The sequence below is a fragment of the Rhipicephalus microplus genome, chromosome X, assembly GCF_043290135.1.
Source record: "Rhipicephalus microplus isolate Deutch F79 chromosome X, USDA_Rmic, whole genome shotgun sequence".
Classification (NCBI taxonomy): domain Eukaryota; kingdom Metazoa; phylum Arthropoda; class Arachnida; order Ixodida; family Ixodidae; genus Rhipicephalus; species Rhipicephalus microplus.
This window is the reverse complement of record NC_134710.1, coordinates 179857952-179874069: the sequence shown is the minus strand read 5'-3', so window position 1 is coordinate 179874069 and position 16118 is coordinate 179857952. Positions and strand designations below refer to the sequence as shown.

The 16118-nt window shown below is 44.0% G+C and overlaps 1 protein-coding gene across 1 annotated transcript in view; it reads right to left on the bottom strand.

Annotated features, from left to right (window-relative positions):
* Positions 1-4926: 4926 nt before the first annotated feature.
* LOC119177234 (cytochrome P450 3A24) overlaps positions 4927-16118 on the bottom strand; it is a 95465-nt gene continuing 84273 nt past the window's right edge. Inside the window, exons 4-6 of the mRNA XM_037428658.2 lie at positions 11988-12177; positions 9642-9850; positions 4927-5989 (exon numbers count right to left, since the gene is read on the bottom strand). Coding sequence (XP_037284555.2) covers positions 5048-5989; positions 9642-9850; positions 11988-12177 — 1341 coding nt within the window. The 3' untranslated portion in view covers positions 4927-5047. The remainder of the gene's footprint in view (positions 5990-9641; positions 9851-11987; positions 12178-16118) is intronic.

Genomic DNA, 16118 nt, shown 5'->3' with positions numbered 1-16118 from the left:
TACCACTGAATGCCCAATAATAATTTTTGATCGCTTACGTGCTTATTGTTCAAGATAAAAACTTGTGGCAATAAAAACTTTTTTATTTGTTAACTTAAGTAATAGCTCCTAGGAGTCTTTAAAAAAAGTAAAGTTATGTTATGTTACGTTATACACCAGCGTTAGCTAGATGGCGCCCAGCTACGGCAGTCTAGTGGCAAAGACACTCGGTTGCTGACCCACAGGTCGCGGGATCGAAATCAGGCGGCGGCAGCTGCATTTTGGATGGAGGCGAAAATGTTGTAGGTCTGTGTGCTCAGATTTTGGAGCACGTTAAAGAAGCCCAGGTTGTCGAAACTTATGGAGCCCTACACTACGGCCCTTGTCATAATCATATGGTGGTTTCAGGACGTTAAACCTCACATATCAACCAATCACCAATTATTTAGATCGCCGTTAGCTCAATACGGACTAACAACAAGTTAACCTCAGCTGTATTTAGTCTTAGCCCTATAAGGGAACAAGGGGTAAGTGCGAGCCGAGGGTTTTTCGCAGCCTTATTATGAAGACGCAGCCAGCATTTTGAGCAGGATCATAGTGTGCTCAGATGTCCCTTTCATACGGCCAACTCAGGGAATGAGTGCTTCGCAACCGCATAGAGGCCCTTCGATCGCTGCTTGACGCTGCCTCGATAGGAGAGAAGCAGCTGCTCCACTTGAGCGTGGAAGACTGCCTGCCCACCGACAACACTGGCGGAATGTTCGCACTATCCTTCACCTTTTCGCACCGTCTCAGGCACCGGTAAGGATACCTTAACGGTATTATGCAACGCTTACTGGTGTCCCCCAGACGCAAAATGATGAACAGAGCACAGAAACATAATTTATAATTAAAAGCAAGTTTTATAAAAAATTCATTGAAAATAAGAGAGAATATTCAAATCACGATGCAAGAAAATTGTTTGTTGTGGTTGTTCTTGATTAATAACAGTGACGGAAAGTACAAGCAACACTAAGAGCAGCAAAAGTGAAAGAAGACGTGAGACTTGTGGTAGGGCCTTGAAGGGGCCATTACACCCAATTTTAGATAATAATCTTTGTCATCTGGGTTAAGCTACGCGCCTTCACAAATCAGCTGCCTAAATTTTTGCACATTTGATCAACACCTAAATTATGATCAATTGTTTTCATAAACACACGAGTGGCCTAAGAGTCGGGCAACACTACTGCACCTGCGAGCCGCGACGTAACAAGCAGCTACAGCTGTGCGAGCCTCTGCATGCAAGTGAATGGTATTCTTTCCACGTTAGGCAGCTCGTGAAATCGCCATATTGTAGCAATCTTCAGCTTGGCACTGACATTGAATGATTTGCAGAGGCTGAAATTTTAGTTGAAGACGACCGCCCCACATCTTCCAGCACGTGATGTTACACGCGCCATGGCAAAATGGTGGTCGCCAGTGGTGAGCGAGGTTTACAGTCAGTGACTTCTACGGCTTGTTTTCCACAGAAATATTGTTTTAAGACCCCCTTTTTTATATCTGCAAAGGTATAATAGACCCTTCACTATATTCTAGTTTTGACCTTTCACTTCGTTTTGACGTGTTCGCTGTAAACCACAAATTTTTGGGTGATCATGCCATGGCCCTTTTAAAATAAATTTGCCATCGACTTATGCGGGTGAAACTTTCAAGCTGTTCACAAGTACTTAAAGAGTTGTAACGTGTCCGTCTGCATCCTCGGAGACTTAATATCACGTTAACAGCAGTGGCGCTCAGCGGAAGCATCATTCCCGGGTCCCTAACGTGCAGAGAACAAGCTTCAGTCGGGAAGCAAGGCACTTCGGCGTGTCTAATCCAATTCATGCAAACGAGATCTAAACAACGGAACCAGGATCCTCTCCCTGTCTCGAGCGATGCTCGTCCCCCGCCTAGTCTCAACGAGTCCCCCTCCGAGTGCTGCAGCGACCATGAGTACAATCTCTCATGGGTTGAGCCCCACTCGCAGTGTTGACGTCACACAATTCGCAATCCACGCAAATTTTATTTGAGTGAGCCATTGGTGGCGAGCTCTGAGTCACGACGCGCATCGCATGCGGCTTGCTGCACCGCGAGGCATGCACAGTTCAGCATCGCAGAACTTTGGTAGGAGACAGAGAGAACTGGTTTATTGGGGGAGGAAGGAGCGCTATTTCTGCAATCCTAGCCGCATCACGACTCAGCGCCCAACTTTGGTAATCCCCGCCGAATCTCCTACACTTCCACACTCCCAACCTCCTGCCACTCCAGCCTCTTCGGTGGACTATTGAGGGTATATTTGATTGTTTTAAACATTATGTTCTGCTTAGTAAATGATATACTTATGCAGCAGGTGGCTTAGTGCATTCGCAGTTTTTCATGTATTGATCATATAAACGCAGCTTCTTCCCGTCGAGCGGTATTTTGTCGTTATCGAAGCTATTCTCTTGCAACTCGTCTCACGATCGAGTTTGAGAGTCGCTTCTGTTTTAATGCTTAGCATAAGTATATCGCTGATATTAAAAATTATACTGCCTGCACGTGACATCAGTGTGTTTCTGCAGTGTCCTCTAACATATGAAATTCTTCGTGTCATTGTGCTTCAAAGGCAAGAAATTGAAGTATCAAAAAACCTATGCATGCACAAGAAACTGGCTTAACGAGTATCCTCGTTATTTGGCGAGCTTACTCAGCGATTGAAAATGACATCTCTGTTCTATAAATGGCTATCTCTCGCAAATATCTTGAGCCCGCTGGTTGCAATGCATGCGTTTGATAGCCACACTGAAAAAAGTGCCTTAGGCCAACATCTGAGAGAGCGAATGGTCAATCGACTGTCTGCTGCAAGCGCATTATGCATGGTTTGCGTAAGAGAGTCAATTAAAATTATGATTGGCAACCTGTAGGCATGCATGCATATCTACCGTGCGAGATCTAACACGGCTGCCATAGAAAATGTTAAAGGTGGAGGGCACATCTGTCTAGGTAGAAGCACACACTACAGAAAATTGTAAAATTTTAGGTGAAAGACATGAATATACGACTGCGAACGTACAGTTGACTCATAAAATATGCGCTAAGACGCAGGCATGAGGATAGAATCGTTACATAATCAGGTATTCCTGCAATCAAACTAGTTGGCACGCGAACAATATTGTTTCGAGTACTATTCAGGCTCTGGGGTGTTGCAGTGTGTAAAACTGCACTTTATTTCCAGAAAATATTTTTTTTTAGTTTTGTGCAAGGAAACCTTAGTGTGATGATGATGCACGTCACAATTTGGATGCTACGATAGTTATGACAACTGGAGGCTTCTTAGTGTGCCTCTAATGAACGATGTATACGAGTGGTTTTTTTGCATTTATCGGCGAATCGCACCTACCGTGGCCAGGCATCGAAGCTGATACCAAATATTTCCGTGGTGGTACAAGCTTCGTTATTCTCCTCACCCATTTTGTACATTCAATAAATCTGATCTTTTACAGACAGCCTTCTTGTACACTTGTCCAGCAGTGACAAATACCCACAAATGGCGTAACTTGATGCGCTTTCGCTCTTGCTACAGTTACTTAATTCATCAAGTTGCGCCACGTTAAGCTAAATGATATAACTTTGCGTGGCTGTAATATTATTATTTACTTTTATTTTAGTGCTTCTCTCAACTTTAGACGCTAGTTCCTGAGAAAAGTCAAGAAATAAATTGCATGGCGCCACAGGCTGGTGAAACGTACGAAAAGATCATTTTTCAAGCGTCTTTCGTTGTAAAGTATAGGCATTGCTTACGCCACCGTGGCAAAATAGGCCGATGAGGGTTTGCAAGCACCTTTGAGAAATTCCCAATTTTGTCTTTCGTGAACAGCATTACCCAGAAAGTTACTTAGAGCTAACAAAGTTTTCTTTGTTAGCTCTGAGCGGAGGTCTCGACCAGTAATGCCCAAGCAGAGTAATTATATCTGAACTTGCGTTCTTTCATTAGAGCAACTCATAATTACACAATCCTTAGTGTATTTGCAAAAACTGCAGGATACTAAATTAAATTTTTTCAGCCCACCTTTTCACTTGCATTAACTCACAGCATGTTCAAGCCTGGGGGGGGGGGGGGGAATGAACAACAAGGGAGAAGGCAGGGAGGTTAACCAGGCACATGCCCGATTTGCTACCCTACGCTGGGGGAATGGGAAGGGGGCATAAAGATGAAAGAGAGGGGAAAGAGACTGCATTCACGCAAAAGTGCTAGCGCAAGAACAAGCGCATTACATTGGTGTTAAGGAGGCTTTACTTGGAGAGTTAGATTACACGCTATAACGAAATCTCTCCATGAATTGTGTGTGAGAGCATGAGAGCGTACACTGAGATTGTTTATTGCGACTTAGACTTCCCCGTAAACCATATTTTTTTTTTGCGTGTAGGTGTATTACATGTGCACCATTAGGCCGGTGTTGTGTTTGAAGTGAAGTGATGTCTTGTAGAATGTGTGGTCATGTATGCAGCGGTTCCGACTGGTTGTGTCACTGTAGCGAAGGCCAGCTTGAAGGAAGTGAAGGGGCCGTGGCGGCTGCACACTGACAACTGCGGTATTTTCGCAATGGATTGCTATGGTACCTGCACCATAATTGATTTGATTGAGTTATATGTGCGTTTTAGCGTCCCAAAATCACCATGTGATTATGAGAGGCGCCGTAGTGAAGGGCTCCGCATATTTCGACCATTTGGGGTTATTTGACGTGCGCCCAAATCTGGGCATGCGGGCTTACAGCCATTTCACCTCCATCGAAAACGCAGCCGCCGCAGCCGAGATTTTATTCTGTGATATGGGCGTCAGAAGCCGAGTATCTGGTACTTGCGTCCTAAATTGACCATTTTTAGTTGTCTATCTAATGAGAAGCATCAAATTAATGTGGTATATATGGGCACAAAATAGTAGTCGCTAGCTTAATAGTGTGGAACAGAAAGTTATATGGTTTATTTGAAATGAGCAAAACAACCATCAGTGTCACGTGTTTGTACTTTTCACTGCACAATCCGATGCAACTCTTGCACTATCGTAATATTCTCATTTGCTCCTTAGTCCCAACTTCAGCATAATGTCGCTTTCAGACCGGAGAAACATGGACCTTACAATCGGTTTCATAGGAACAACTGTTTCTTCGCATTGAAGCACTTTACACTGCCTTAGCGTTGTGCAAACAGCTGCTTTGATCTCTAGAATTGAAAATCGCTTGCCCAGGCACTCTCTAGGACCAAGACCAAAAGGAATAAACGCCGCCGGATGGTGGGCGCGAACGCCAGCACGGAATCTCTCTGGGTCAAATCGGAATGGATCAGGCCAAATCTCAGGATCATGGTGTATCTGCCACGTCGGAGCCAACACGTTCACACCTGTAGGAAAATGCTGTCCAAGGACAACGGTGTCCTTGTTGCACTGTCTGGACGTGATTAAGGTAATAGGAGGATACATGCGAAGGCACTCGCACACGAACATGTCTAGGCGTTTTAGCTGATGGATAACTTCGTACGTAAGTTCACCGCTATGTTCCAAAGCTTGCATCATTTCTGAGTAGATCTCTTCCTGTTCGTCCGGGTGCATGGCAAGTTCGTACATTGTGATAGACATTGCTGTCGCGGTAGTTTCGTATCCCGCTACTAGGAATACGAAACAGTTCCCCAGAAGCTGTTTGTCCGTGATCAGAGGGACATGTGGTTTTCTCTCATCAAATCCATTGCGTTCACTGCCCTCTTGGGCATCAAGCAGCAACTGCAGCATGTCCAGCATCGGGGGTCTGTGTCCGCGCCTGCGAAGCCTTATTATCTGAAGCAAACGATCGAGTAGTTCACAGTAAATCCTGGAGATCTCTGTGAACGGAAACACCCATCGCAAAAGGTCTCGAAAAGCGGGAACTCTAAGCGCTCCTTCGACCAAGGTGCTTTCAGTGTCCTCGGCGACGCTTCTGACAACTTTCAGTAGCGGGTCATTTGGATCCCCCTGGCAGTCCACCTGCGTAAGGGGGGTGTGAGGGGTGGCAGATGATTTACGTTAGTGCATATGTTCATTGGCCGAGTTGAAGGTTACTAAACTAATGTTATATCATTTTCGTAAACTTTGATTGATTGATTTGTGGGGTTTAACGTCCCAAAACCATCATATGAATATGAGAGACGCCGTAGTGGAGGGCTCCGGAAATTTTTACCACCTGGGGTTCTTTAGCGTGCACCCAAATCTGAGCACACGGCCTACAACATTTCCGCCTCCATGGGAAATGCAGCCGCCGCAGCCGGAATTTGATCCCGCGACCTACGGGTCAGCAGCCGAGTACCTTAGCCACTAGACCACCAAGGCAGCGCATTTTCGTAAACTTTATTGCGGGATTAACGTGGTGTTAACCAAAGTACTCCGAACTGTGAGGCACCAGGCCACTTATAACCAATCGATAAATGCACAAAACTGTACATACACGATATGCGCAGCAAACATTCATTACTATTTTGGAACCTACGGCGTATAATGTGTCACAAGTTCATGTATAATGTGTCACAAGTTCAAGAAACTAAGTTTAAGAGATGTTCATCCCACGCTCAAAGATTTTTCATCTTAACATATAATACGGCCATAGGTCGGCGAAAAATGTGGAGCCTACTTAGACTGAGTCATGAAATATATTTTGCCCCTGGCACTCACTCGGACACACATTCACCAAAAGTTTCCTCAGCCCGTTTGATTCGGACTTGGGTTCACCAAACTATTACTTATTTAGACTCACTCATACTGAGAACCATGACTCTATCTGAGTCTGAGTAAGCCCACTCGTGAGTCTGTTAGCGTACACTTGGCTTCTTCGAACATGATTTCAATGCTCTTTAACAGTAATATCTTACAAAAGCTGTACTCCATTTGGCGATTATTGATATCTTACCTTCAAAAATGACATATCAGTATTTGCCCCCAAGTAAAGACGTTTCTATCTGAAGAGATGACTCACCCGATATATTTCATCAAGCATTCCCTGGAAAGCGTTTCCGGAGACTGGGGAAGGGGGGGATGTTATGGCACTTCCTACTCGTCTTACGTAATTCACCCCTGATCAATAAATATTGAGCTGGCTTATGAGGCTCTTGTGATTTTACGTATGAGTGAGTCGTCGTGAGTATAAACAGGTGTCTACGTAAGGCTGATAATAAGGCTGAAAGTAAGTAAACCGCAGTTTATAGATCGGAAAAAAAGTGTAAAGTTCACTGTGACCCCAGAAATACCCTTTGTCTTCAAGGCTGCCTCGGACGCAGACTCACCAAGATTTTCCTGAACCGCAATCGCTCAAACTCAGACTCATTAAAATGTTTCTCAACCAGACTCACTACGACTCAACCTCACCAAAATAATACTCCCCGAACTCACTCCAACTCATATCTCGATCTGAGTCTGAGCGAGTCGACTCTGGAGTAAATTTGCTGACCTACGAATATGAGTGACATGAAGTGTCCACATACGCAAGCTAAGCGATTACATCGTTAGAGTATGTTCAGGCTTTATAATTCATTGTCGTTTATGTTGCCCCTTGTGCATAACGCACAGCCATCAGTACTTGAAAGATAACTCAGTGAATCTGCCTTGCACGATGCTACGTAAAATACTGTGGTTTCCCAGGCACTGCAGTCAGCGCTCCAATACTGTTCGCGAAAAAATTAATTTCGAATGATTGTTACTTCATCTGGAGCATGAGCACTCCTTTTCAAGGATCAGCATACATTTTTGTTGGACTTATTTGTCCACCGAAGACTCAATCGTTTCATAATACGCAATAGAATAAAAATAACCCCTCTTCCATGTGAAAACGTTGAAAACACCCAGTGCTGAAAGATGGTTACTTCGAATAACTCGGGAAACACCGAATGTTGATGATTGATTGATTTGTGGGGTTTAACGTCCCAAAACCACCATATGATTATGAGAGACGCCGTAGTGGAGGGCTCCGGAAATTTCGACCACCTGGGGTTCTTTAACGTGCGCCCAAATCTGAGCACACGGGCCTACAACATTTCCGCCTCCATCGGAAATGCAGCCGCCGCAGCCGGGAATCGAACCCGCTACCTGCGGGTCAGCAGCCGAGTACCTTAACCACTAGACCACCACGGCGGGGCGGGAAACACCCCATGTATACGTAAAAAAAGAGAGAGAGGTAAATGCAAAAAAAAAAAAAGACAGGGAGGTTAACCAGGAAAAACTCCGGTTTGACACCTTATTCTTGAGAAGTGAAAATGGGGTCTAAAAGATAGAAACATAACAAGAAGAGTTGGTGACAATAGTTCGTCTACTAAATTTCTAACCGTTATTTGCAATATCTCATGCGTAGACTCTGCGTTAACTTTTCGTATATTAATGTGCTGACCAGCTGTCACACCATCAAACACTTGAAGTTACTTATGTGCTCTTTCCTTCACATTAAATTCGTAATGATGCATAAACTAGAATACTCTAAATAAATTGTTAGCCCGCTTTTCTATTACTGTACACAAGACAATCTTTGTAATGTAATGAACGCCCATGTGCTACCTGTGCATACTGAATTTGGATTCATTTTGTTTGTATTATTAATCACACATGCAATGCCTGATATCATAGCAATACATTAATACTAATATAATGTAAGCTAACTACATTTAACAGTTAACCGTAGTACTAGATTGTATGTCAAGCAATATACACTGCTTAACCCTTTTCGCGTCTTCGTCTTACACATAGTGCGGTGCTACAGTTCTGATTTTAGCGATTCGGTGATAGTGCAAGGGCTTAACTGATGACAGTATATTCACTCGCGATCTTGAATGAACTTCCGCTCTTTCATTATCTCGGGAAAACAGTGCAGTAGCCAGCCCGTATAATGCCAACACAATATTACTCCATCAAATTTTGTGTTCAATAACGTCCTGCCCCTTCATGTGTAAAATCACACGTGAAAAAAATTACCCTAGCTTTCCTTCATGTTCATTTCCGGTTGTCTTATACTTTTTTCATTTGTGCAGGGATACGGTTTGTACAAGTGTACAAGAGAATCCATTACCAAACTTTTCAGCGCAAAAGTTTCAGACAACGAACACAATAGACGAGGACGAGTGCGTCTCTTATGTTCGTTGTCTGAAATTTTTGCGCTGAGATGTTGAATAATGAATTACCAACTATCCCAATCCCACACTTTACTTCTAAAGGAAAACTGCTCATTTCAGAACGCGCTGGCCCCACCGCGGTGGTCTAGTGGCTAAGGTACTCGGCTGCTTACCCGCAGGTCGCGGGATCGAATCCCGGCTGCGGCGGCTGCGTTTCCGATGGAGGTGGAAATGGTGTAGGCCCGTGTGCTCAGATTTGGGTGCACGTTAAAGAACCCCAGGTGGTCGAAATTTCCGGAGCCCTCCACTACGGCGTCTCTCATAATCATATGGTGGTTTTGGGACGTTAAACCCCACATATCAATCAGAACGCGCTGATTGGATAAAGGTCGAAAACCAGTGAATTCGAAGCAATCGTTACCATCAATTTCCGGGCCATGTCCAATCAGCGTGCGCCGGAACAGACTGCCAACGCAGCGGACTATTATATACGAAATACCACCACACGTTTTGAATGTGTTAGCGACATGGTACTGCATAAATTGACATACCTCCCATGCAAGGGCGCATTTGGATACGACGTCCAGGGAAAGGCCCTTGTATAATTTGGTCATGTTTACGGGTTGTCCATTATCCACGTAGCTGTTGATGACTTCTAGTGTCTTCTCGCAACAGCTCACCATGGTTCTAGTTAAGTGCTTCATCTTGGTAGCGCTGAAGCTGGGATTAACCACGCTACGCATTTTCTTCCATTGGTCTCCTGCAAAATGTTGGACAATACCAAGTAACGTTATTTGCTGCCAGATCATTTTATTACGATACGTGTTGGTGCTTCTTTCAACAGGGCTTGTTGCGTCCCTGCACATGATCTTTATGATATTTGGTAGACTATACGAGCAATATCTAGTGGAAATAATTTATTAGGATACATAAGCAACAAGTGTTACAACTCGTATTCACTTCGAAAATTTCATTTTGCAGGGTTGCGGAGTGACAGGACAAAGTTGCCAGTAAATAAATTTATAAATCTTTTCACGACAATAAGCAGCCCCAGGTTCTGCTACAGTGTTTAGGCTCTTAATCTCGCGTCACCTTGAAAGGAGTGAGTGTCAGTAGCACCTAACTATATTGAGAAGTTCTCTTCAACGAGATGTCGAGCGTGACAATCATTTTTATAGGACAAGGAATTTCATATGCACGAGCATTTTCGCTCGTTCTTTTTTGTTTATTTTTCTGAATTTCTTTTATAGTATTCCTCCCTTAGAAACAGAACTAGTGTTATTTATATTGCTGTCTGAATATGTATTCCGGCACACGCCCACGCGAAATATGACACTGTTCATGAAATGCGCTGAAGAAGACAATAGGAACACAAACAACATGAACGACACTGCCTTGTTTAGGCAGTGTCCTTCATGTTGTTCAAACGACACTGCCTTATTATAAGAATTTCTTATAACCAAGTCGCCGCCTTATAAGTCGCAAGCCTTATAACCAAGGCTAACCAAGTCACCGAAATCAAGGCATTGTTGTACAATTTTTGTGGTGCATCGCTAGATGGCACGGCGTGTTCAAAAGTACGCTCAGGAGAGGAGTACTGTAGCTTGAATTGCACTCCCCCCAGGGGTTGCCACTGACTTTAGAGCAAAGTTAGCCAAACGAAGAACGAAATATCGCAAAAAATTGCCATTTTTCTTCAAGTTTCGCCAAAACATTTGCTGTTCTACATATGTGTGGCCTATAGTAATAAACATTTTTTATTATGTATATCCGCGTAGAGTACGCCACCATACATAAACCCTAAATCACATTAACGTTTTTTAATGCCAGTCGCATCACCTGCTTCACCACAAAAGCACTTAAAAGGGGCATACATGCATTAACAACGTCCTTGAATGCTAGCGCCTCTTAACAAAAGCATGTGATGGTTTCGGCTGTAGCGAATACAGGGTAAAGCGGTCACTACAACAAGAAAAAAGATAACGTACGTAGCCTTCCCACAGATTTAGATAATTTGGTTGCAGTGTAGTCATGTGTCAGATAATCAAAGAACTTAATTACAATGCAACGTAAATTAATTCGATAGTACTGCGTAACCATCGCAATGCCTGCTTAACACTTTTTGTGTGGTCATGCTGACGCTATACATTCACCTCCATGCAGTTACTGAAGGCTCCCCGAGAAACCCGTCTATGTGGTTCAACTGAAAAGTATGTTAATAGCGAACAAAACTCAACATACGAAATTAGGGGGTACAACAGCAATCGACAAGCTATTCACGACAGTTAAAGCTGTGGTCCGAACACGCGGTCTTAACGCCACCTAGCCACTCCAGAAGCGAAACTTCGAAACTGAAACCTCTTAAAGCACCTTAAAAACGTGGTATAACGCCACCCCCTCGCTGCCTGCGAAGTGCTTCACTGATTGATACTTTGCTGGGAGGTGCGCCTGCGTTTCAGTGCCTCCAGGATTTAGGTGAATTAGGAGATACGTACAAGAAACATCACAGGCGCACTAAGTTGCGCATAAAGTGCGCCATATATTGGTAAGTCTAAAAATATAGAAAAATCTCGCTACCTATTCGCTTTGAGAACACTGAGTATAGAACGCCTAACTCAGTTGAGACATAGCTGGGAAATTGCCAAAAGTTTGCCATGTTGCCATTCATAGTTGTAGGTCACCACGGGCCCCTCAAATCCACCAATCTGGCGAAAAGTAGCCAGCAGTCGCAACCCTAAAGTCTCCCTCGTACATAATGCGTTTCCATATAGTGTCAATACAGTATGCAGATGCACTGCTTCAAAGTGGGAAAAAAACAAAAGTGAAGCGCAAAGCGGGTCCAAGAATAGTTCACATAAACATAGCGTGCAGCCATTATCCTCTCCGAGCAACATTACCCGTGGCATAAAGTAGACTGCTCAAAAGAGGCTCCACAGGTATCAGCATGGGTGGCCTCTCGTGGAAGATGTGCATTTGCTTGACAAAGCACTCTTTGATCATATCTAGGTCACTGATGGCCACGTACGGAATTTCGGCCATGTAGAAGCCGAACACTTTGCCATACTGCTGCACCCAGTTATCCATAACCTGCGTAAAAAGACGCGCGTCTGAGCAAATGAAGCATGACTAATAAATTATATGGCAAGAACTCATAGACTCCCGTCCTCTTTTCATCACCGTGTAAGTGTAAAGAAAGAACCGAACAAACGATGGTTCATTTTGGGGTCACTGAAGAACGCGCTATGGTTTACTCAGTAGTATGAAAAAAAGAAAGCATAAATATTAGCCACATGTTTCAAGCTTCTTTGTAATAAAAATATTTTGTAGATGACGTTATCAAGCATCAAAAACAAACAAAAAGCACAGGGGCGACTTCATATGTTAAGATGCGGGAAAGTTGAGCTGACCTCCTCATGTTATACAGGATAAAGCGAGAGAGAGAGACCGTGGTACCATTTTGGCTGATGGCTTTTAAGTAATGAGAACTTTTTCAGAAGACACGAATGCTATTACAAACTCTCATTAATGAATATGAGTACGTAGGTGGTGTATTTGCTTTATTTTGTTGTTTCTACTCTAATTACGCGAAGGGCGACATTATGAAACTTCGTAGCCCCCCCCCCCCCTCTCAAAGGGAACTCCGGAGCAGTGCTACACAGATGGTGGTAATGTGCTCACAACCTATGCATGCTGTGAATGGTCCAGCTGGCGTGTTCTGTTACCTTGGTAGAATATTATTACATATCTGCGAAAGTCATTCGGCTGCTTTTTTGTTTTGCTCTTTTTTAAAGTAAAAAACGATAAAGACTGTTCTCTTCAGGTAGTGCGCTCTTTCTAAGGGTTTTCTGTGTACACTGCGCTAATGTTGAAAGACCTTGTCAATGTTTCACTTCAGATATAACTTCAATCACACTGAATTGACCGGTTCCAACAATGGTTATCGACGTACAACAAGTAGTTACGGTTATAAAATATTAGGCTAATGTAAATTATGGTTGGAAATTTAAATAAAAGTCAAATTCTCGTGTCAAGGGCGAAGCAATGAACACAATAGAAACATATTGAAATGTTGTTCGACGTAGGCTAACCATTCAAACTTTTTGCAAACGCGTTCACTGTAGTAAGCGAAGTGACCTTTCTCACTTCGCACTGCACCGTCGTCTACGCATATTCAAAGCAAACTTTGCGATAAGAGCACTACCCGTACAGAGCTATGACCCATCAGCTGATCACTCTAGATAAGGGGCCATGTCTGAAAAGTTATTGTAACCCCACCTCCACCCATTACCACCACGACCTCCAGCTCTCTTTTAATGCGCCTTTCGGGTGACGGAGACGACAGACTCATTCCTTCTCTGCTTACTGAGTGGCCAACATCGGCAGCGCTAACGCGCTTTCTCTCGCCCATAGAACCTACGACCCGAGGGAGGGGAATGTTATTGATATGTGCCTCATGAAAATCACGACACTGCTTGCGATGCAGGCAATGTTCCTGTGTAAATGCTATCACAATGAAGAAGAAACGTTCCTCTTCCAATGTAGGATAGCTTGGCGAAACAGCAGCGTACAAAGGTTTTAGGGGGGAAATCGCACCATCACCCGCTAAAGGGAACCATGTGTAAATGCGAAACAGTGGGTGCTAACACTCACTCTTGCGGCGGCGTTGACGCTGGCACTCGTCGCAGCTTTGCGAAGGAGAGAAATCTGGGGAGGCGCAAATCACGCAACAATGAATTGGTGTTTGCTACTGGAGCATGTCAATGGCTGCTAATGGGCAATGAGATACAGAGGACGCCAACTGGACATAAAGAGCAGCAGTCCGCTTTGAGTTAACGCGCACGCTGCGAATTTTTATTGTTGAACAACGCTTTGGAGGTCGAGATCCAGTGCCTATATATACGGAGCAGCCAGTGAATGGTTGTGCAGCGTGAGCAGTCGGTTTTTGCACTCAAGAAACTCGCTAGCAGACGCTGCCTGCGTCCGCGTTACGAGGTGAGAGAGGGGGGAGCATAGGAGAGGAGGGGGAGAAGACGCCCATGCGTGATGGGGGTGTAAACGCCGTTGTAAGGTATGTCTAGAGGAGAGAGAGGGGTAGCGAGCGTAAACTAGCAGACACTACATGCATTGGCATTGCGAGGCGAGAGAGAAGGAGCATAGGAGAGGATAACCTTGAGGAGGGGCGCGCAAGCTCAGTAAGGGTGGTCACGCTGCAAACCGGATTGAGCTCGACCTTATACAGGAGGCTTCGCATCTAATGAAACGTCTTTAGCTTTTTCGCTCATCTTATAATCATTACATTCCTTCTTCTTTGCTGCTGTAAACGTAACGTTGTACTTGAGCATGTATATTGTCCGACTGGCTTTACCAGCGTTTCTAGTGATGGCTAGATTGCACCACATTGGCTATCTTATGGCCTCACCGGGCGATGAAAAATTCAGGTAAATACAAGGCTCGTCTTTTAAAACATGGCTCCTTCTGGCCTTGCTTCGCTAAGAAAATATGCGGTTAGATATGCTTTCTGGCTTTAAATTCTTGTTTCAGTGCATTTTATAACACTTTTTTGTACAATCCGCTGATCAATCACTAAGTGATCCTTATAAATAGCTATTGTTATCACGTTGGTTGATGCTCGCACATGTCATCACGCTGTCAGCGGGCTGGTCGCATCAAGGAATGTCGCTCGAGCGTCCGCCTCAAATTCGCAGGTGCTGGGTTCGATTCGCAATTTCGCCGGCTACTCAGCGTCTTTTCTAATGGAAGAGAAGTGTTCTTGATCTAGCACGGCGCCCATGGTTGTAGGTGATCATTCATCGAGAAGGTGGCCTGAGTTCTCTTTTTTTTTTCCTTCCATCTCCACTCCCCATCTCCCAGTGACTCTGTACCAAGCTTCCTCATGGTTTGTACAAATAAGCGTCTTTCCTGTGTTCAAATAATACTACCTTATGCACGGCGCGACTGCAAGGACAAGGGTACGAAGTTGTGTGCACGTAGGCAAGTGCGTAGCTAGCAAGTTGTTCACGCTGTGCGTTATCTGTATGTACGCGGCGCACCAGTTCCTAATGCGAAAGAAGAGCTCATCGCCTCTTGTGAACTTCGTAGAACGAGGTATCCATAACAAAAATGAACTGGAATGCACATCTTCAATTAAATATTATTACCTGACGTTGGAGCGGCATCATGACCACTGTACTAATCAATTTTAGCCTGCCGAGTAGAGGAAAAACACATTAAACGCTTAATTAAGTTACATGCACGCCAACTGAATTCATAGTTATTAGACATTCATTTGCAATCGATCTGCAGCTCCACGACCGAACAAGTGAAAAAAATATTGTTTTTCCTTATGCTGTTTTTTTTTCTCATTGAAGTCATAATTTTTCTTAAAGATCAAAAACTCCGCTCATAACAATCGCTCAGTTTGGCCCTAAGGTTAGATGTCACGACTATTTTGGCTATTTTAAGTTGGAATTTCGGCTCCGTTTCAAGTCTACCCTACGACAACCTTGGGGTTTGGTGACGACGTAATTTGAAGTGTTACAGTTTCACTGCAAAAATTTATAGTGTTCCTGATAGGAAACCACCGTCTTTTTCATCAGGCCGCCATCACGCAGCGTCATAATCAAAATTCACAATTTTAATTTGTCTAATAAGCGCACAAATATCGCACAAAGAACTGAATGTCTCAAGATAAACTCGTTAGTTTCAAGGAGTAGTATTATCAAAATGACTCACTGCTGCAAAGTGGAATAACAAAGTAAGGTGCGGTCAAATGAGGGTTTTCGTGCAGCCATCATTCCCAATGGCTCTCTCAAAGCCGGACTTACTAAAAAGCGCGTTGCTGTAGCGCCATTGCTGACATTCGTGTTCGTCATGGCTGTTGCAATCTCATTGTTGTTATGTAACTTTATACTGTATATGACGTAAAGTTTACAATATCGGCTATGTGTGCCTATACCTAAATAAGCCTAGAGCCCCAGCTTCCTATGAAATGTGTCGCGAAAAGTTTCGGCCCGTCACGGAGATAGTGC